The sequence below is a fragment of the Protopterus annectens genome, chromosome 1.part1 (assembly GCF_019279795.1).
Source record: "Protopterus annectens isolate FY-2018-M chromosome 1.part1, PAN1.0, whole genome shotgun sequence".
NCBI lineage: Eukaryota > Metazoa > Chordata > Ceratodontiformes > Protopteridae > Protopterus > Protopterus annectens.
This window is the reverse complement of record NC_056726.1, coordinates 370,193,624-370,216,245: the sequence shown is the minus strand read 5'-3', so window position 1 is coordinate 370,216,245 and position 22,622 is coordinate 370,193,624. Positions and strand designations below refer to the sequence as shown.

The following is a 22,622-nucleotide window of genomic DNA, read 5'->3' as shown; positions in this document are numbered from 1 at the left end:
ACGTAGCCAGGGGGACTGTGATTCCTTTTGCGGTTCTCCCTACCAGCGCTCCTGAAAGGAGGCCCGAATGTGCATCTCTGGAGCCGGTCAGGGGGTCACATTTCTTTATTCCCAGAAGTCTGGCAAGACGTCAGCCAAGACGAGTGGGTTTTAATTAGAAGTTATGTACTCACCATAATGTTCCATCTGAGTAGGTGTATTCATTTGTCTGCAACCTGTGGGTTATGGATCCGATATCGGATCCGAACCGACATGGTTTTCCAGCTATGGATCCAAGCTCTCAGCTCCTCCCCTCACCCATAATGCCCTGCTCTACCCTCATGACCTCAGATCGAGTTTGCCAACAGCAACAACACCCTGAAAAGGGTAACAGATAATATGCAGGAAACTGAAAGGCCAGGGGGATAGGAGGGCGGGATGGTTGCAGACAAATGAATACACCTACTCAGATGGAACGTTATGGTGAGTACATAACTTCTAAATCTGAAGTAGGAGATTCATTTGTCTGCAACCTGTGGGACAGAGTCCCCAGCTACCTGAATCTTGGCGCCATCATGGAAGGATATTCCGAGCACCCATGAGCCAAATGATGCTCTACCCCTAGATGCAAGATCCAACTTATAGTGGGAGATAAAAGTATGAGATGAAGCCCGTGGCTGCTGCACAAATATCATCTAGAGGAATCCTAGCCTTGAAGGCTGCCGAGGTAGATACTGACCGGGTTGAATGGGCATGAACACCCTCGGTGCGGGCCTTCCTGAAGCTTGATAAGCCAATAAGATGCACTGTGAAATCCAGCGAGACAGAGAAACTTTAGAAATTGGCTTGCCCAAATTAAATTTTGCAAAGGAAATAAACAACTGGTCGGATTGCCTATGACCAGCCGTCCTGTTTAGATAAAATCTAAGTTGCCTGTGAACATCTAATGAGTGAAGCTTATATTCACCTTTGTTTTCATATTTAGGGAAGAAAACAGGGAGGTTAATGGACTGATTAATGTTTGCTTCAGAAGCAACTTTAGGAAGAAAGGACGGGTTGGTCCTGAGGTAGACACGGTCCGGATGAAATACCAAGTAAGGAGGTTTAGCTGATAATGCTTGAAGCTCTGAAACTCTCTTGGCCGATGTAATGGCTACCAAAAAGGCTGTCTTGTAAGACAAGAATTTGAGATCCACCGTAGCCGCTGGTTCAAAAGGGGGGGCAGTCAAGGCCTGGAGAACCAAAGAGAGGTCCCAAGGAGGAACCGCTTGTTTTACAGGGGGCCTGAGAAGAAAAGTACCTTTAAGGAAAATTTTACACAACTTGGCTGACATAAGAGGATTAGAGTCATGGCCAATGTGATAATGAGAAATTGCCGCCAGTTGTACTTTGACTGTGGAACTGCTGGCACCATCGTTAAAAAGAGTGGTTAGAAAATCAAGCACTAAGGGGAGAGGAACCGTAAAGGGATTCAGGCCTTGCCGCTCCGCCCACAAAGAAAACCGTTTCCACTTGCTGCGGTAGACCTTCCTAGTGGACGGTTTATGAGCTGCCACCAGAATTGCCTTAACAGGTGACGAAATACCGGAGTCCTGATCAAGAGTGGAACTGGAGCAGCCAAGCGGTCAGCTTCAGGTTGTCCAGATTCGGAGGAGGTATGCAGGATGGATGGGATGTCAGATCCGGAATGGGATCTAGAATCCAAGGAGGATTCACCGAGTGAGACCTTAGAAAGGGGAACCAGATCTGTCGAGGCCAAAACGGAGCAATGAGAAACATTCTGCAACCCACCCGAGAGGCTTTCTGAAGAACTTGGAGCATCAGAGGCAAGGGTGGATAAGCATACAGAAGACCGGGTGGCCAAGCATGCACCAGAGTGTCTCTTGGGGAACCTCCTGGAGGAGGTATCAGAGCGAAAAAACTGTCGCACTTGGTGTTTGAGGGAGAGGCAAAAAGATCGCATGAAGGAGTTCCCCACCGTGCGAATATGCGTTCCGCTACTTGACAATTGAGAGACCACTCGTAAGGAGTCAGAATGGTGCGACTGAGCTTGTCCGCCAGGATGTTGGACCGACCGAATGCGTTGCTATTAGAATGCGGTTGGTGGAGATTGCCCATTCCCAAACTCTCATGGCTTCTCGACAAAAGGGGTAAGACCTTGTTCCCCCTTGCTTGTTGATGTACCAGACCACAGACATGTTGTCCGATTGAATCGCAATTGTTCCCAAGGGAAGAAAGTCCTGAAGTGCTAGCAATGCTAAGAGCACTGCTCTCATCTCTAGAACGTTGATATGCAGTAAGGTCTCTGAATCGTTCCACGTGCCTTGGACGGTCCGGCCCGCAAAATGCCCCCCCCACCCGAGGAGGGAGGCGTCCGTGGTCACCGTGGCGAGAGGGGGAGAAGCACAAAATGGGCGGCCCTCGTGGAGATCTGGAGAGTGAAGCCACCACAGGAGGGACCGCTTGCAAGCCTTGCTGATCGCAATGGGATGATGCATAGGGAGAGCAAGGTATGACCACTGTACTAAGAGAGTCCACTGTAGGATGCGCATATTGAGCCTGGCAAGAGGGAGAAGTGCTATAGCAGACGCCATGGACCCTAGAGCCCTCAGGACCAACTCTGCCGGAACAGAACTTGAGTGGAGAATGGCCCGCACCTGAAGCTGCAGATTTTGAACTCTGTCCGCAGTGAGGAAGGCTAGTAAACTCCTTGTGTCTAGCCTGGCCCCTATAAAATCTAAGAGCTGTGTGGGCGCCAGGTTGGATTTCTTTGTATTTATTGTAATGCCCAGAAAGGGAACAAGATGGAGAAAGGAGTCTCGCGCCAATAATAGTAGATGCCTTGTTGGGGCGGTAAGAAGCCAGTCGTCCAGGTAGGGAAAGACCTGCACCCCCTGAAGCCTCAGGTGGGCCACTACCACTGCTAATACTTTGGTGAACACCCTGGGGGCTGTGGTGAGACCAAAGGGAAGGACCCGGAACTGGTAGTGACTGGCTCCCAGCCGGAAGCGGAGGAACCTCCTGGAGCGCCTGTCCATCAGGATGTGGTAGTACGTGTCTTTGAGGTCTATCGAGCACATCCAGTGATTTTCTCCCAGAAGGGGGAGAATAGATTGCAGAGTGACCATTCGGAATTTTTCTTTGGGGACTGCCAGATTCAAGAGAGAAAGGTCTAGAATTGGTCTTAGTTCCCCCGTCTTCTTTGGCACTAAAGAACCTGGAGTAGAACCCTGATCCGATCTGGTCTGGGGGGACGGGCTGGATGGCTCTTTTCTTTAGCAAATGGCCAATTTCTGCCAAAGCGGCCTCCCGTTGACCGGGTGGAACGTCTGGGAGGGATTTCAACTTTGGAAAGTGAAGAAAAGGGATGCGATATCCTCTGGATATGATTTGGAGAACCCAGCGGTCTGATGTTATGGACTCCCATGCCGCTAGGTGCCCGAAACGTCCCCGACTGCCTCCAGAGTGGAGCAGCCGGGCAACCTCTTAGGGTTGCTGCTCGGGCCGTTCAGAGAAAGGTTCCCTGGACCCGAAGTTTCTGGGAGCCCCTCTGCCTCTAGGCGGCGTCCTCCCTGTCCTCCTCTGCCACGGAAGGACTGGTTGTCCGAGCAGGCTGGGACTGCTGCGACTTCGGAACCACATCTTCTTCTGACCCTTTTGGTTCCTAGAGTAGGGCCTCTGGGGTGCAGAGAAGCGGATTCGACGGCAGACAGCGTCTTCCGTCCTTCTCGCTCTGGGTCAACGTTTGTGACGGTTTTGCCAAAGAGAGCAGAACCATCAAAGGCGTTCAAATGGCGCTTTGAAGGGCTCAGAAAAATCGCAGTGCGGAGCCAGGCCTGACGTCTAGTGACTAGGCCTGCCCCTGCGGCTCTAGCGGCGCCTTCCGTAGCGTGGGAGAGTAGCCGCATAGAGGTATTAGTAACTGACCTAAGAGTGGCCATGCGGGTGGAGTGCAGCACCCTGTCCTCCTCCGACATGGACTCTGGGGGAGATGCAGCGTATTCTTTAATGAGATCTCGCTGCATCCTAATGACGTGTGCCAGGTAGTTCAGCGCCCTTACCGAGAAGGTCGCTGAACTAAACATCCGCTTCACCAAGCGGTCCATCATCCGAGACTCCTTGCTCGGGGGATGGACTGAGGGACTCTCCTGTGCAAGTTCCCTCTTGGTGGCCGCTGCAGTCAACATGGCATCTACCGGAGGCCCCTTACTCCAATGGGCACGGTCGGACGGTGGGCTGAGGATCCTATTGGGCCTCTTAGGAATTGGCTCCACGGTGTCCGGTTCCTTCCACGCCCTGGTGGTAATGAGGTCCACCAGGGGGTCGGCAGGAGGGGACACCCAAGAGGTAGACGGGCCCGCTTCAAATGCCTCCAAGAACACGGACTCGTCCGAGGAAGACTTGGGGGCAGACCACCCCCCCTTATACGGAGCATTTCCATTATGTCTCCAAATGAGACATCCTCGGGGGGGTGACCGTGGGGAGCCTTCCCTTCCTCCAAGTCCGTGTCTTCCGTGAGAGACTCGGGAGTTAATGTGCCTCCTTTTGCACGTATGCTTGCAAGGACATCCTCTGGGGGCTGTCAGAGGACTCTTCGCAGCAGCAACTTGTTCCATTGGAGCAACTTGGGGCACAGAAGCGGGCTGTCCCAAGGGCCGGATGGTGGAAGCCTGGCCCAGTGCAGAGGAGCGGGACGGAGCGAAACAAGTGCCGGGGTCCGGAGACCCTCAACAGGGCCCTCTCCACTACAAACGCCGAAGGGGAGCCGACCTCGACCAAAGGATCCGACAATCGGCTCCCCTCGGATCCGAAGAGTGGATCGAGCGGCGCTGCGCCGGATCCGGGACAGTGCGCTCCGACACAGACGGCGCCGAAGGAGCACTAATCCCCGGATCCGAGGCTCGGATCCAGGCTCCGAGGTCGGATCCGATGCACTCGAGGGCAGAGTCGGATCCGTGCAAAGTACTATCGGCGCCGACCCACCCCGGCTCGGCTGCTCGGCTCCAGATGCTCGAACCCGGATAGCGGGTCGGAGAAGGAGCAATCGGTTTGAAAAGGGTGTTGAGCTCCCCAGAGGGGAGGCAAAGCACTCCCATCTGCATCTGGGCCTGGATGAACCTTCTCATCATCCGGTCCAGATCAGCATCCGAAGCTATATGTGGATCTCGGCGAGGCTACCGAGGTAGGCCTGGAGTGCCTCCTCGATAGCCTCGACGGAGATCGGGTCTCCTCCTCCTCAGGTCCCGGTGAAAAGCACACTGGAGACCGGAGCCGAGAAGGAGGAGACCGAGCCGACAATGGAGCCGACACGGGCGGGAGAAGCCCGCTTGGCTGGCGGGGCCGAAACAGAGGTCTCGGCCCGCCGCTTGTGGTGCTTCTCCCTCCGGTCCCTTTTCTTAGCATCCCTCTCCTCCGAACCAGAAACGGGAGGTTGAGTCCCAGGAGGAGGAAGGGGAGCCACAGAGGGAAGAACCGTAGGCACGGTTACTCCCGAAGGAGCGGAGGTCGGAGCCGAGTCCGGCGGTAAAAGGCCCGCCAAAACAAGCTTGGACCTCCGCTCCTTCAATGTCCTGGGGTTGAACCCTGCACAAATGGAACATCCAGATGTGAGGTGTTCAACCCCCAGGCATCTAACACACCGAGTGTGGCCATCAGCTGGGGAAAGCCTATGGCCACACTCGGAGCATTTAGAAAATATAGATTTGGGTTGGTCTGCCATCCCAATCTACAAAGTAGTTACCAAACTAAAGTAACTAAACAATATACACACACAGGCCCAACACACACACACTACGCCAACAGCGAGGGGAGGGAAATACCTTTTAGATTAACTCTAAAAAGTAAAAATATCAAAGGGGAAACCTACACTTTCACACAAAAAATCAATAAAAACTTCAAAATTCTGATATTAACAGTAAAACTAGCACTTAGCTTGAGAGCTTGAGAAACAAATCCAGTCACCATGCGCGGCAAACGAGATCTGGGGTCATGAGGGTAGAGCAGGGCATTATGGGTGAGGGGAGGAGCTCAGAGCTTGGATCCATAGCTGGAAAACCATGCCGGTTCGGATCCGATATCGGATCCATAACCCACAGGTTGCAGACAAATGAATCTCCTACTTCAGATAGATTATTTCCAGAGCTTATCCTATTCCCTTCTCTTCTCCTTCCCCACCAACCAAGAGAAATTCCAGACACTCCACCCGGTCAAAGAGATTCTGCAACTTTAGAAATAAAAAAGTTGCTTTCAAAGAGAGCCATCCAGCTGGTACCCGCAGACCAAGTAGGATTAGGGACTTACTCCAGATTCTTTTTGGTACTGAAAAGAACAGGGGACCTGAGACCCATCTTGGATCTCAGCCGATTGAACCTACATGTACAAAAGTACAAGTTTTGCATGGTCCCCTTACAGTCAATACTCCCTCTGTTAGGGAAAGATGTGTGGATGTGCTCTATCGACCTCAAAGATGCTTACTACCTTATCAAGATGGACAGGGCATCGAGAAGTCATCTACACTTCCGGCTGGGAGCCAGTCATTTTCAGTTTCGCGCCCTGCCCTTTGGTCTCACCACAGCCCCCAGGGTGTTCATCAAATACATGGCAGTGGTAACAGCTCACTTGAGACGTCAGGGATTCCAAGTGATGTTCATCGTGCATACAGCTGCAGTCATAACAGATGGGTTCTCCTGCCGTCAGGCGGGTCCTCGGTCGGCCGAATTCCAAAGTCTATGTCCGGCGTCGGTTGTCGTCACTTCTTCCCTGACGTCAGTGCGACGGGTATAAAGGAACCAGCCAACGCCATTTTCTTCAGTCTTTCTTGCCGTGCGGTGCCCGAAGCAGAAGCAGTTCGCAAGTGCCGGTCGGCCAGCTCCTGAGATTACGAAAATTTGGAAACCGAAGTCTTCTTAAAAGCTAGATACCCCGTTGGGGAAACTTTTCTTGCCTCAGACCGATGTCAGACAAAGTTAATAATTGTATTTCTTGTGGGAAGCAAATACCGCATAAGGATTTCCATTCCCTCTGTATACCTTGTTTAGGCCCAGACCACGACGTCTCGGTCTGTCGCTTTTGTGCTACATTCAACAAACGCACTATTAAGCGTCGGGCGGAGTTCGCCCAGCATTATTTTGGGAAAGCATTTAACTATATTATGTCGTCGGATACTCCGACTCCAGTTTTGTCTAAAAAATGCAAAGATAAGGACCGACACACGAGGTCCGCGGCCTCTACCGACACCACGCCAAAGCCGACTACACGTGGTCCGGTTATCAGCAAGGCGCCTACGCAGCCCCTGACTACCGACGACACTTCTTTGACGGTGTCTCCTGTGCCCGAGGTCGCAGGCTCCTCGGCCCACACCCCGACTACAGATACTGAAGCCACTCTTGGCATTGAAACTCAGAATGTGGACAGGTCCACCTCCACTCAAGGTGTCTTCAGACCTTCCTCTTATTTCTCCGTCAAGGCTTTCACTAAGTCTAAAGCAACCATGCACTCTAAGAGACCAGCTACACAGGGCCCATCTCCAGGCCCCATGCCTAAGAAACAGATGCTTAAAATGGCTGAGGATTTAATTACTCTTATCAGAGGTTCTCAGCCCCCACCGGACAAAAGGCCCAGAGTGGAGGAAGATTCCCCCTCCTCTGATTAGGGCTCCATTATTTCGGAGCACTCTGATGATCAGGAACATTCTTACTCCCCTTTTGAAGACTCTGATGCGGAGGAATCCATCCCTTCTGTATCCCCCCTGAGGATTACTCATTTGGGGAAACTTTGCATACCTTAAGGGAACACTTCCACTGGGAAGGCCAAGATTATTCAGATTCCAAGAAAAGGCTTAGGGAATTTCTCTTGCTACCTCAGCACAGGCCTCTGGCTATACCTCCTGTCTTGGACATCCTAGATGATGTTTACTCGGAGGCCTGCCTTAACCTGGACTCTCTACCTCCAGCTCCAGTTAAGCCTGACAGGTACTACAGGGTTCCTGACTCACACCAATTTCTATACAAAAGCCATGCTGCTGACCCAGAAACCATCTCACAGGGCCCCAAGGGAGTTAAGGCCTCCATTGCTAAAAATCCATTACCTTCCGAGAGAGATTCCAGATCCTTAGAAAGGTGGGGAAAAAAGGTGTATACCTCGGCTACCTTAACCATGAGGGCCTTAAACTGTCAGTTTCATATGCTAAAATACCAACAGTTTTTGTTATCACAATTGAAAAGTAAAATGTCACAACCTAGACTTGAAGGAGTTGCAGGATTTGATGCATAGTGCAGAACAAGTGGGTAAGCATACTTTACAATGTGGTTTTGATGCTCTAGAGGCCTCATGTAGAGCTGCTGTTACAGGATCAGTCATACATAGGCATACCTGGCTCAAGGAACAAGCCTTGCCTGATCATGTCAAAGCTAAATTACTAGACACCCCTCTTCAAACGGATGTACTATTTGGTGCTAATGCTGAGGAGGTATTAAGGAAAATGGAGGAAAAGGCTAAATCAATGCAAACTGTGAAAGATTTTCTACAGGTACACCCCCACGTTTTAGTAGAAATTGGCCGTCCAAAAACTGGTCCTTTCCTGCCACGGACAGACCCCAAAGAGGCAGATACAGGTGCCCGAGGGGCAGAGGACAATCCCAAGGATCGTTTAGAGGCAGACAATAGCAAGCTCCTACACAAAGAGGTGATGAGGATAACTCGCGATCTTTCAGAAAGCAAACCCAATGACTTTCCCCTTTGCATGCCAACCAAGTCTCAAATGGCAGCCCCCTTAGGAGGAAAGCTGGCATTATTTTCAAAAAATTGGCATATTGTCACAAAGGACAAATGGATCCTGGACATTATAAACAGAGGTTACAAATTCCATTTTCACACCCTTCCAAAAATGAGAGGCATGCCAAACCTGCCACACAATCAAAGTGCAGAGGCACAAAGGCAAATTACAGATCTCATAAACATGAAAGCTATTCAAGAGGTACCTACGCACGAACAAGGTCAAGGTTTTTATTCCAGGCTATTTCTGGTATCAAGGAAGGGAAAAGATTGGAGACCTATTTTGGACCTATCCATCCTAAACACATTTCTACTCGTACCAAAATTCAAGATGCTCACTCTACAGCAACTTCTTCCCATGCTGGACAAGGTGTCTTGGCTGGTAACATTGGACCTCAAGGAGGCATACCTGCATGTCCCAATCAGACAAAATTGCAGGAGGTACCTCAGATTTCTTGCAGGTTCAACCCATTATCAATTCCCTGCTTTGCCCTTTGGCTTATCTACTGCACCCAGAGTATTCACGAAATGCCTGGCATCAGTAATTGCCTACTGCAGACTTCAAGGGATACAAATTTACCCCTATTTGGACGACTGCCTGATCCAAGCGGACAGCAAGCACATTCTTCTGAAACATCTGGCTTGTGTAATAATGTTGTTGAACTCTCTGGGATACACAGTCAACAAAAAGAAATCAAGGCTAATACCCTCTCGGAAGATAATTTTCCTGTGTGCCATTTTGGACACAAACACCCAGATGGCCTACCTCACGCCAGAGAAGCAGGGGCAACTAATTCAGTACTTCAGAACACTAGCAAATTGCACCAGGCTAACTGCAAGGAAAATCCTGCAGGCTCTGGGATTCATGGCATCTTGCATCTTACTAATCCCATGTGCAAAGCTGCATATGAGGAAACTACAATGGTACCTGAAAAACATATGGTCTCAACACAGCCACAGTTTGGAAACAATAATACCACTAATTCCATGTCTGCAAAAGGAATTTCTGTGGTGGGCTCAAGCATGTCAAACAAACACAGGTCTTCGATTCAGCAAGCCTCAAGCAAATCAAGTCATCACAACAGACGCCTCGGACTACGCCTGGGGGGCGCACATGACAGATCGGTGCATTCAGGGCAAATAGTCCCACAAAGAAAAGCACCTTCACATCAATCAAAAAGAAATGCTAGCAGTAATAAATGCTATTATAGCTTTCAAGGACCTTCTGCAACCAGGTCAACTATTGATAAGAACGGACAACACCACAGTTATGTGGTACATAAACAGGGAGGAACACATTCTTACACCCTATGCAGACTGGCCATGTCACTTTGGAACATGGCCATGGACTTACAAATGGAACTACAAGCACAGTACTTGCCAGGCAAGGAAAACACGCTGGCAGACAACCTAAGCAGGAATATGACAGATCCACACGAATGGAAATTGCATCCAAACGTTTTTACAGAAATAATCCAAGAATGGGGAAGGCCAGACATAGATCTCTTTGCCTCCCACAAAAATCATCAATTGACAAAATTCTGCTCAAGGATTTTCCATCCAAAGGCCTGGAGAGTGGACGCTCTCTCTTTCAGTTGGACATCAATGACAGTTTATGCCTTCCCACCTCTTCCTCTGCTGCCCAAAGTTCTAGTGAAAACCAGAGCAGACAGACCAAAGATGATTCTCATTGCTCCGGACTGGCCAAGGCAACACTGGTACCCACTCCTGAGGAGCCTGACGCATTCCCCACCATGGACCCTGCCTCTAAACCCTCTTCTTCTGACTCAGCACAGCTTCAAAACTCTTCACAGCCAGCTAAAAACACTCAGTCTAGCCGCATGGAAGATTCCTTAGCATCACAACAGGCCCTACTCTCCAAGGAGGTGCAGGATGTCATTTTGGAGGCCAGAAGGCCATCAACTAGAAAAGCTTACTCCGCAAAATGGAAACGTTTTTGTGTCTGGAATGAGAAAAAGGGCCAGGATCCTGGAAAACTGAATTTACCTCAAATACTACAATATTTGGCTGAGCTGCTAAGCAGTGGACTTTCATTCTCCTCCATCAAAATCCATGCCTCAGCCATTTCTGCAGAATACAACACTGATCCACCTTTATTCTCTCACCCTCTCTTAAGACAGTTCCTCAGAGGGGCTAAGAATTTAAGACCTCCAAGGAAACAACCAATACCTGCTTGGGATCTTAATTTAATTCTGGAAAAATTGACCTTGCCTCCCTTTGAGCCAGCTGCCTCATCAGATTTGCAATATTTGTCCTGGAAAACAGCTTTCCTTCTGGCTATCACCTCAGCTCGTAGAGTTTCAGAACTACAGGCTCTCATGGCTGTCCAGCCTTTTATCATCTTCCATCAGGACAGAGTTTCCTTATGAACCAACCCGTCCTTTATGCCTAAAGTGGTATCCAGGGTAGCTTTAAATCAGACCATACATTTACCTATTTTTTATCCTAATCCTCAAAACAAAGGGGAGAGATTACTACATTCCTTGGACATCCACAGACAACTGCGTTATTATTTGGACAGAACAAAGCCTTTCAGAAAATCAGAACAGCTCTTTGTGTCCTATGCGGCAGGAGCTCAAGGGAAGCCAATTTCCAAACAGACAATCTCAAAATGGATAGCCCACTGCATACGCTTTTGCTATTCCTTTCATGGCAAAACTGTACCTACAGGCATTAGAACTCATTCCACCAGGGCCACAGCCACCTCTGCAGCCTTCATCAGAGGAGTTCCTACCAAGGATATTTTGGAAGCAGCCACTTGGAGTTCTGTGCATACCTTCTCCAAAAATCTAGAGCAGGCTTTGCCACTGTAGTCTTGCAGGGCATTTTGGCTCCTCCTAGTTCCATCTAGTCCATCTAGTGCCTACCACCCCTTTCTTAGCTTTGGGATTCTACCCATCTGTTATGACTGCAGCTGTATGCACAATGAACATAGTACAGTTTTGTACCTACCATAAATGTAGATGTTCGAGTGCTAATACAGCTGCAGTCCAGGTTTCCCTCCCTCCTTCCCCTCTTGGGACAGGCCTATAGGCTAACTCATTCTCATACAACCTAATTTGGGGTATTCATTTATGATGTATTTGCTTGCATCTACTGTATTTTGATTATATTAAACTGCATTATTATACAAATTTATGTATTGCCTTCCTTCTGGGGGCACCTGACATCTGCGGCAAGAAAAACTGAAGAAAATGGCGTCGGCTGGTTCCTTTATACCCCTGTCGCAGTGATGTCAGGGAAGAAGCGACGACAACCGATGCCGGACCTAGACTTTGGAATTCGGCCGACCGAGGACCCACCTGACGGCAGAGAACCCATCTGTTATGACTGCAGCTATATTAGCACTCGAACATCTACATTTATGGTAGGTACAAAACTGTACTTTTCCGTACCTGGACGACTGGCTCCTTTCTGCCACCACCAGGCATCTACTGTTACAGACCAGGGACACCACCATTACACTGTCCCAAAGGTTAGGAATTACTCTAAATTGGGAAAAGTCTGCCTTGTTGCCCTCGCAAAGTGTCACTTTTATCGGCACTGAGCTAGATATGGTGCTCATGAGGGCTTTCGTACCAGAAGAGAGAATTCAGGCTCTGCAGCAGGTCTACGCCTTACTACCATTGAGGATGGTCAAGGCAAAAGTGGTTCTCAAGTTATTGGGGACCATGGCTGCCACGGTCATGCTAGTTCCCCTTGCCAGGCTACACATGAGGGTTCTTCAGTGCCTGCTTTTCGTCCAATGGTCACTACAGTATCTTCCACTCTTCCATTTTATTCCGATTACGGACACGTGCAAGCAGGATCTACGCTGGTGGCTTCAGGCCAGCAATCTCAACATGGGCAAGCCTTTTGTACCATCTTCTCCAGTTGTCACGGTGACCACGGATGCCTCCCAGATCGGGTGTGGGGGGGGGCATTATCTCTGCTGGACAGTCCAAGGCACGTGACAGGATCACGAGACCCATTTGCATATCAATGTCTTGGACATGAGAGCAGTATGTTAGCGTTGCAAGCACTTCAGAGCTTTCTCCCTCTAGGGACAATTGCAATCCACTCGGACAACATGTTAGTGGTATGGTATCTGAACAAGCAGGGAGGAACCAAATCATACTCCCCTTACAGAGAGGCACTTCGAGTTTGGCAGTGGGCAGTGTCTTCCCAATGCTTTCTAGTTGCAACGCATATACCGGGGAAGTCCAATGTGATTGCCGATAGGCTGAGCAAAGCTATCCTAATGCCTCACGAGTGGTCCCTGAACAAATACATTGCGGAGAAGATATTCTACAGATGGTGTCAGCCTTGCTGCAATCTATTTGCCAGCCCCCTCAATGCCAAATGCAGCAGCTACTTCACCCTTATCCCCCAGGAGGGGGAAACACCCAGGGGCGCTTTGGTTCACGATTGGCCCTCTGGTCTTTTCTATGCCTTTCCACCGTTTCCTCTGATATCAAAGGTCATTCAGAAAGCACACTCTTTGGGAAGCAATATGATCCTGATTGCCCCACACTGGCCTCGTTAGGGTTTCCCTTCCTTCAACCCTATCTAATGGACGGTCCCTGGATTCTGGACCCAGATCCAGATCTGCTGACTCGTATGTCAGGACTGTTCCATCCCTCCATCTAGACCTTCAAGTTGACAGCTTGGCTACTCCAGTTCCGTCCCTAGTCAGGCTTCATGATTTTTCCCCGGAAGTGGTCCACATTCTGTCTTCTTCCCACAAGCCTTCTACCAGGAAGATTTATTCCAGTAAGTGGAAGAGATTCCCCATTTGGGCCTGCGAAAGACATATTGATCCTTAAACAGCTCCTATTTCAGCAATATTAGAATTTCTTTCTCAACTGTTCAGTCAGGGATCAGCTGCAGCAACCATTGAGGTGGAATTAGCAGCAATTTCTACCTTTCACATTGTTAATGAGCCCAACCTTATGGCTCATAGGCTTTGTAGGGCCTTTCTGAAAGGGACAATGTTACTCCGACCTCCAGTCTTTGATCCAGTAATGCCATGGCCAGTTTTGTTTTACAGAAGCTCACCTCGGCTCCCTTTGAGCCCACAGCTATGTGTGACCTAAAATTCTTGTCATGGAAGACAGTATTTTTGGTAGCCGTAACTTCAGCTAGGCAGGTCTTTGAGCTCCAAGCTTCATCGATTAAGCCACCTTATTTGGTGTTTCACAAAGACAGGGTCTCCTTAAGAACCAATCCTTCTTTTATTCCAAATGTTGCTTCTGTTGTCAGTGTCAACTAATCCATTGAGTTGCCTGTGTTTTTTCCTGAATTTTCTAACAAGGTAGAATTTAAGTTTCATCAGCTAGACGTTCATAGAAAATTGCATTTCTGTTTACATAGGTCAAAAGATTTCAGGAAATCAGATCAACTGTTTGTCTCGTTTTTCAGACACTAGACTTGGGCTTGCTTTCTCTATAGTAACCTTGTCTCGCTGGATCTCCAATTGCATCTCATTTATTTATGGTTCCAATGGCAAAGAATTACCCTTTAAAGTGAACGCTCATTCTACATGATCTATGGCTACATCTACTGCATTTCAGGCTAGGATGTCTATGGATGATATTTGTGCTGCAGCAACATGGGTTTCGCCTCATACTTTTATTAGTCACTACAAATTAGATTTGGTCTCTAGAGGCAGATCTTCCTTTGGTTCCACAGTGTTCAAGAGTATTTTTCACTGAGCCACCCAAGATCAAGGTGCTAGGGATGCTGTTCCAGCGGTAAGAATGAAGACGAGATTGGACTACATAACATCAAGAAGTTATGTACTCACCATAACGTTCAGTGTATGTAGTCCATCTTGCCTTACATTCTTACTAACTCCCCCTCCTACCCCCTCCTTGAGGACCTGGAGGTATTGCCTCTAGGTGTCAGTAGTCCTTTCGGTTGGGGTTGTTCTTCTTCTGTGTGTGTGTGTGTGTGTGTGTGTGTGTGTGTGTGTGTGTGTGTGTGTGTGTGTGTGTGTGTGTGTGTGTGTGTGCGCTTGCATCAAACAAGATCTGGGGAATGGGCCTGTTGCATGATGAGATACCTCTTGGCCACAAGCCAGTTAAAGACTTTGAGCTAGAGTATGGCCGAGTCGGAGCTGAGGTTCGGCTCCAAACCCAGGTGTAAGAATGTAAGGCGAGATGGATTACATACATCGAAAGTTCTGGTGAGTACATAACTTCTTGTTTCTCCTCACACCAACTGATGTTTGCATAGTAGTAGTATTACTTCAGAATGGTTTCCTACTCCCTTCATTATCCTGCTGCTATGCTTCTGTTCAGTCTAAAGGTCTTTTAGTTTGTTTCTTTACCATATTTTTGTCGATTTTATATTTTGCTTACCCAAGACTATTATGTAATTATTGTCCTCCGACTAATACTGTACCCTATAGTATTTGTTTGGTTTGATTTGTTCTCAGGTTGGGGAGAGAGGGAATTTATTCATATCTTCCTTTTTTTTTAAAACTCTAAAAATGTAAGGTATGCTTCTGCAGGGGGGGGGGTGGTGGGAACAAAGTGCAACATGTGAAAATTGTACTGTATTTCTTCGATTTTTTTTTTTTTTTTTGCCAGTTGCTTGAGTTCTGATTGAGAGTTTACTGTACCTTGATTAATAGCTTACAGTAGTTTTGTTATGTTTAGGTTTCTAAAGCTCATTTTGACTTTCATGTGAACATTATAATAGTTCTGTTTTTATAGCCGTCTACTCTACTGAAATGGCCACAATTGGAAAAACTGGCATGTGCCTTTGGTTTATTCCCTATAGTAAAATGATTTTCTGCAGCAGTAATTCTGCTATTCGAGCATCTACCGTTATGTTGAGTAGCCTCACACAATCATACCTTCTGGAACTGCCTACATTGATATTGCTGGCTACCTTTAGTGATATTTATTTTAAATGCTTCCAATGTTATTTTCTTACAGAGCACTTTGATCCAGTCCTCAAGCCTCTGCTAAACTTCAGTTGTGGTATTTTTGCTGGTGTTTTGGCTTCCATTTCAACACAGCCTGCTGATGTAATCAAAACTCGGATGCAGTTGTCTCCAGAAAAGTACCGATGGACAGGTGAAGCAGTAATGTTTATCTTTAAGGTATGTGATTTTTCTTGCCCATTTTCTTTTATGGGTTTGGGCAAGTAGTTTGAGAAAGGTTGTATACTTTCCTCCATAGTCCTAGGTGGACATTTAAAGACTGTTGCAGCTTCTCAGTAAAAGGGCTTATTGACAGTCTCCAAATCTGCTTTAAGTATTTTATGACAAAATTTATTGTTATAACATTATATAGCTGTTGTCTTGGAAATGTTTTGAAGCAGTGTAGGGTGCTAATTACCTGCCAACCAAAGAAGTGCATAATTCCAAGCATTTTTTAATCAAATTATCTGAAATAGAGTACAGCTTTTAAGGAATTATGACCCAGCTGTATGGCAAAGAGGGATGATGCTCTGACTGCAACTCTTAAAACCCAAGTTATGACAGATGATGTAAGAATGGATTAGGGTAGGAAAGGAAAAAGTGGCTTAAGCGAGCTCTCTCCTCCCAGGGGGGTGGAGGTATTGCAGTTCCTGGTTGGCTGCTTGCTGAAATGCAAACTGTTTTGGACAATGCTATGCAATGGGAGGATGTGGGCTTTGTTATTCCAAACCTGTAACGGTAGCACTCTTGAATGGGTGTGTGGGAGGATGCACACGTAGGAGGACATCAGCTACAAAAAAAAAAATAACACAATCATTGACAGGATGCCAGTGAGTGCCCACAAGCACCATGAATAACTGCCCCCAGACAGCTGTCAACTCTTTGCTGCAGACAGACATGGGTACATGTGGCAGTTGAGCATTTTTTTTTGTTGGGAATTATGACCATAAGGTGGTTCCCAAACCAGAAACGAAATCATACGTCATTAACCACAGAAAGATTTCTCACCCAGCTCAAAAGTAAAGTGAGTAACATTATGCACCATGTAAAATGTTTCTCCATAGTAAGGTTTCTTTCTCACTTTTAGCTTTATTTATATTTTTTTAAATGCAGAGCCTGTCTTTTGATTTTTAGAATTAGTGGCTTTGTTTCCTTCTGTTAGCTGTTATTCATTCTGGACTGTCAGATTAACCTAGTTGTCCAAAACAATGAAAATAGGAATTTTAACAAGTAAATGCATTCTTTTTACGGAGCTCTGATTTGGAGTGGGGGGGAGCAGATGTGGTGCTGTCCATTGTCTTAATTTTGCTTAAATCAGGTGTGACCATCAGGGGATTATAGAATGTCTGCAACTGGAAAGAGTTCTTCAGTACAAAGCTATCACACCGGGGATCACACCAACAGCACTGCTAGATAGGGGCCAAGGGTACTAGCTGCTAGTACAAGGGTCTAGGGAACTACTAAAGGGGCGGTGAATACCGCACAACGTGGCTGGGCTAATATATGCCTTCGGGCAGATAGCCCAGTACCAACCTATAAACCTATTGCAAGATGCCCTCAAGTGAGGAAATGAATTATAAATAACACTGGACAAGTCAGAACTCCATGATCGGTTTGACATCAGAAAAGCAGTGACAATGCACAGGCTAAGAATGACTGCTGTTCTGGAGTTAATGGCAGTCAGATTATCTGCTGTATGGTACTTTGCCCCTCACTAATCCTCACCATCCCACACTCTCTTCTTCATCTTACAAATTTTGACTTCACTCTTACAGAAAATAAAACATCATTTAATAGTTTCTCTTTGAGAGCCATTGCTCCTTTTGATATTACAACCTCACAGTAAATTGGCTTCTGAGCAGAGTGGCTAAACCATCTACTGGTTTGCAGCATGAAAGGATTGGGTGTGTGATGCAAAATGACACTAAGACTGATTGTGCAGAATGTTTTGTAGTGAAGGTATTGACCACCATTTTTAATTTAATATTTTTTTCTTAAGTTAGTGAGCTTCATAATATTGACAGTTGGAGATTGTGAAATGCCATGATGGGAGACGAAACACACTGTTGACTATTTCAAATGCCCTATCCTGAAGATATTGGCTAGTGATTTCTTGGTCATTATAAAATGTCATATTTGTTATTATTGACATTGCCCAAACAGTGTAAATTATTAGAGTAAAAAGTCCCAAGCATAAAAACCAACAAGAAGTTATATACAATATACAGTAATGAAGGTTGTTATTAAAGTGAACAGAAGTTTAATTTAACTGCTAGTGAATATAAGGCTTTGTATGAACTGCAACATAATGATAATATAGTCGTACGTTTTGCCAATAGGGGGACCAATAGTAGTATTGAACTCTGATTTTTATTATAGTAGTATGCAAGAAATGTCGGATCTGATTGTCTATGAAGTTGTATCTACAGCCATAGTTTATGATGTGAGTGAACGGATTGTGAATATATTACATGAAAGTATGTGCATGGGGCTGTTGAAGAAGGAACGGTTTCATTTTTTTGTTGTTGAGAACCCACTTATTCCTCAAATACATGGTCTCCCTAAAATTCACAAGGATCCATTTTACCCTAAATTTAGACCAATAGTGGCAGGGGCAGGGTGGCTAACAGAACCCATTTCCATCTAACTAGATAGTGAATTGAAGACTGTACTAAATGAGTGCGCATATGTTTTGAAAGATACAGAGCAATTTCTAGGGGACCTGTATAGGGCAGTAGAAGACATGGGAGCAAACAACAGTGGAATGCTAGTAACACAAGATGTGGTCTCTCTGTTCACGAGTATACCAAATGATCAGGGCATCAGCATGATAAAATCAGTGCTGATGAGAGAAGGAAAGTTTTCTGCAGCAAAGGTAGATTTTCTTTGCATGCTCTTAGAAATAGTGCTTAAATACAATATTTTTATGTTCAATGAGAAGTACTATAAAGAATTGTCAGGTGTTGCAATGGGCACGAGCTGTGCTAATGCATATGCAAACTTGGTTATGGTGAACTGGGAATGTGAAAATATATTGGATAATCCCCAGATAGCCTTCTATAGGCGTTTTGTGGTTGATCTTTTTATTTTCTGGAAAGGAACTGAAGAACAATTAAAGTCTATGTACTCACATCTCAATACTAACAGTAGTTTTCTTAAATTTACTATGAATTTTTCTTCACAAAGTGAAGATTTTTTAGATGTAACTGTATATAGAGAAGGTGATAGGTGGTTTACCAAACTACATAGAAAAGAGTGCTATACACCAACCTTCCTACATAGAAAACGTATGCATAATCAAAGCGTCTTTCCCAATATCATCAGAGGACAGGCCATGAGAGTATTATGACTTTGCTGTCAAGAAAAGGTGTATATCAGTGAACTTAGTAATCTTAAAACAGGGTTTCTGAGCAGGGGGTACAGTGCACAAGAGATTAATAAAGTGTATCATAAAATATTAAAGGAAAGAGAGAGCAAGGGGAAACCCTACTACTCAGACAGACAGTAGTAGGGAATATGTGTAATAGGAACAAAAGATTAACACAGACTCCCATGGTCCTGCCCTATACTAAGGACATAGGAAGGTGTGAACATATCATTCAACAAAATTGTCATATGTTACTGGTAGATGAGAATACTGCAAATATAGTAGGTCACCAACCACAGTTTGCTGTCAAGAAAAGGTGTATATCAGTGAACTTAGTAATCTTAAAACAGGGTTTCTGAGCAGGGGGTACAGTGCACAAGAGATTAATAAAGTGTATCATAAAATATTAAAGGAAAGAGAGAGCAAGGGGAAACCCTACTACTCAGACAGACAGTAGTAGGGAATATGTGTAATAGGAACAAAAGATTAACACAGACTCCCATGGTCCTGCCCGATACTAAGGACATAGGAAGGTGTGAACATATCATTCAACAAAATTGTCATATGTTACTGGTAGATGAGAATACTGCAAATATAGTAGGTCACCAACCACAGTTTGTATTTAAAAACAAGAGGAACCTGAAACAACAGCTATTTTACCCAAGGAAAGCTAGGATGATAGAAAATGTGGTTAAGGGTACACACAGGAGTGGGCACTGTGCATACTGTGTTCACATAGATGAGTCCAGATTTTTTAAGCATCCGGAGACTGGACGTCTATGGGACCTTAGAAATTCAGCAGACTGCAACACCAGCAATGTAATATATGTAGCTCATTGCAAAGTATGTTTCCAATTCTATGTAGGTAAGACGAATCGTCACCTTAGGGAACGTATGAGGGATCACTTGTGCTGTACCAGGAAGGAGTTAATGTGTAGTGCCCTTGCCAAGCACACTTTAGAGAAAGGAGCTGAGCATACTTTTATGTTTCAGGTCTTCATGTGTAGAGTGCAAACAGAATGGGAGATATAGTTAATGCCACAAAGTATGGAAGTACATTGGATCCTAAGACTAGGAGCACATAGGGGAATGGGTTTATTTATTTATTTAGTTAGTTAGTTATTGACATTTGTTAACCTGGTTAGTCCAACTGGGCTTGGGACCCATTTTCAGTGGAGACCCGAGGAGAAAAGCTTCAAGAAATGCAGCAGTTTACAACAGAGGTTATACAATCACTAAGTAGGGTTAAGGCTAAAGGTTTAAATGATTCAGTTCCATTGAAACCAGCCCTCAAGTCCAGGAAGTTGAAATGAAACACATAATGAAAAAGGTTCACTATATGTATACATATGCATTCAGCATAGCTCTGTATCTTTCATTTTTCTTTTAATTTGAAGTTTTAATTATATGTAACTATGGTAATTTATTAGTGGGTGATTTGTGGGAGCCGTGATTGGTTCATTTGAAATGAATTAAAAGTATATGATGTTAGTTGTAGGAGAGGTTGTCTGATGAAGCAATAGTTATCATTGTGAAAGTGGTCACTGTTTTATAACAATAAATAAGAGATTTTACTTCATTTTTGCTGCAGTTCTGCCTATTATTCCAGTGACCTTCCTTGTTGGTTTTTATGCTTGGGACTTTTTACTCTGTTCAATTTATTGGGATTTGTCTGTTGTTTTTGGATTTTCACAGTGCAAATTATTAATTTTCACATGGTATAATCTGGAATATTACATAATGGAGAAAATTGGCACTTCTTCTTTCGGCTGCTCCCGTTAGGGGTTGCCACAGCAGATCAACTGTTTCCATTTCTTCGTGTCCTCTGCATCTTGATCTGTCACACCAACCGCCTGCATGTCCTCTCTCACCACACCCATAAACTTTATCTTAGGCCTTCCTCTAATACTTGTAATATTTACACAGTTTGAGAGCTGTTGAGTGTTTACATATTTAGTTTGACAAATAGTCCTACTTTTTCACGTCTGTAAATACCTGAAAAAAAACAAGCATCTAGAAAGTAGTAGATTGTTGCTGTATAAACACCTCAAGTGTCTAGTTCCAAAAATATGGAACATTGCTTTTGAACAGTTGTAGAAAAAAAAATAAATCTTTAATTTGGGGCACCATAATATTTATGGTAATAGGATAAGCCGTGGCGGTACATGTGAAACAGTTCTCCTGTTCGAGTCTCGGCTGGAGTGCCTTCTGTGTGGAGTCTGCATGTGCTCCCCGTGGTCGAGTGGCCTTTGAAAGACATGCGTGAATGGGTGTGCCTTCGCTGAAGGTTGGCTGTTGGGCTGGCAACTCGGCACCATAAAAATCTACTGCCAATCATTAGCGGACTGGAGTTCCGCTGTGGTGACACCTAACCGGGAAAAGCTAAAAAGGCAAACAATATTTATGGTAATATATTGAAGACTTTGAAAGTTGCTGTTTTCACTTACAGCATTTACTGTTTACAACATATGTACATTGTTTGGCTTCTGCATTTTTGCATGACTTTTTTTTATCAAATGGGACAGGAATCTGAGAATGTATTCGGGTATTACAGGAGTCCCTTTCCACACCTTCTAGTTGGTAATGAGGTAATGCAGCAGTCTTCTGTCTGTAGAGAATGTGTTTAGTGTCTGTGTGTATTATAAAGTGAAGTTACTGTTTGTATGTACAAGTCTGCGTATATCTGTTGAGATTTTTCTGACCCAGAGAGAGTACATGGCAGTGATGATCATTGTCCACACCTCTGCACAGAGATGGTATTGCCATTAACTCCTAGCTTAATTATTTGGAACCAGTCATTTTCAGCCTGTGCTATTCTGCTGTCAAACTGATCATGGAGGTCCGACTTATCTAGTGTTTATAATTCATTCTCTTACTAGGGATGGTCTTTTAGTAGATTTGTGCAATAGAATTTTTTCCAGCTGCAGGCATTATATTTCTTAAATTCATACAGCTGCAATCCCCCTGATGGTCACACCTGATATGAGCAAAATTTAGATAATAGACAACACCATATGCTGCTTATTTCTATCCCACTATGAAGCAGCTCTGTTGAGTGGTTCTAAATGTTAAAATCCTTACTTTTGCTGTCTTCATTCTTCATTCTGCTTTTACTAAACATAATTGTCTTCATTCTGGCTGTAATCCTCAAGTAGAAAGTATCAGATTCCCCTAAGAATTATCATAAAAATGTATAAAATGCAATACAACTGGGCCATGTAGCCATTTGCACCTTGCCAGCACTTCTCATTCAACCTTCTCATTTTTCAACACGCATCAAGCAGTCATGTCAGGAATAGGTTTATGGAAAACCTATCAAGTTGTCAGAGTTCTTTTGGATGGATGATAGTGTCTTGCATTGCTTAATTTGGAGTGGAAGTTTGCCTCAGAGGAGGGGTAAGCTTTGAGTGACACATTTCTCTCCTCAGAATTTTGTTTACTTGCTGAAGCAGGTTTGGATCCCTAGTTCTAATGTTAGTAGAACTGTTTGACTTTTAAGTATATATATAAAACATTTTAAATATATATATATGTGTGTGATGTATACTGGTTCTCTAATGGCCTAACAGGAAA

The 22,622-nt window shown here is 45.3% G+C and overlaps 1 protein-coding gene across 1 annotated transcript in view; it reads left to right on the top strand.

Annotated features, from left to right (window-relative positions):
- The window catches only part of SLC25A38 (solute carrier family 25 member 38), a gene marked incomplete in the record, with an annotated part of 312,352 nt that overhangs the window by 246,514 nt on the left and 43,216 nt on the right, over window positions 1-22,622 (top strand). Inside the window, 1 exon segment of the mRNA XM_044075325.1 lies at window positions 15,696-15,862. Coding sequence (XP_043931260.1) covers window positions 15,696-15,862 — 167 coding nt within the window.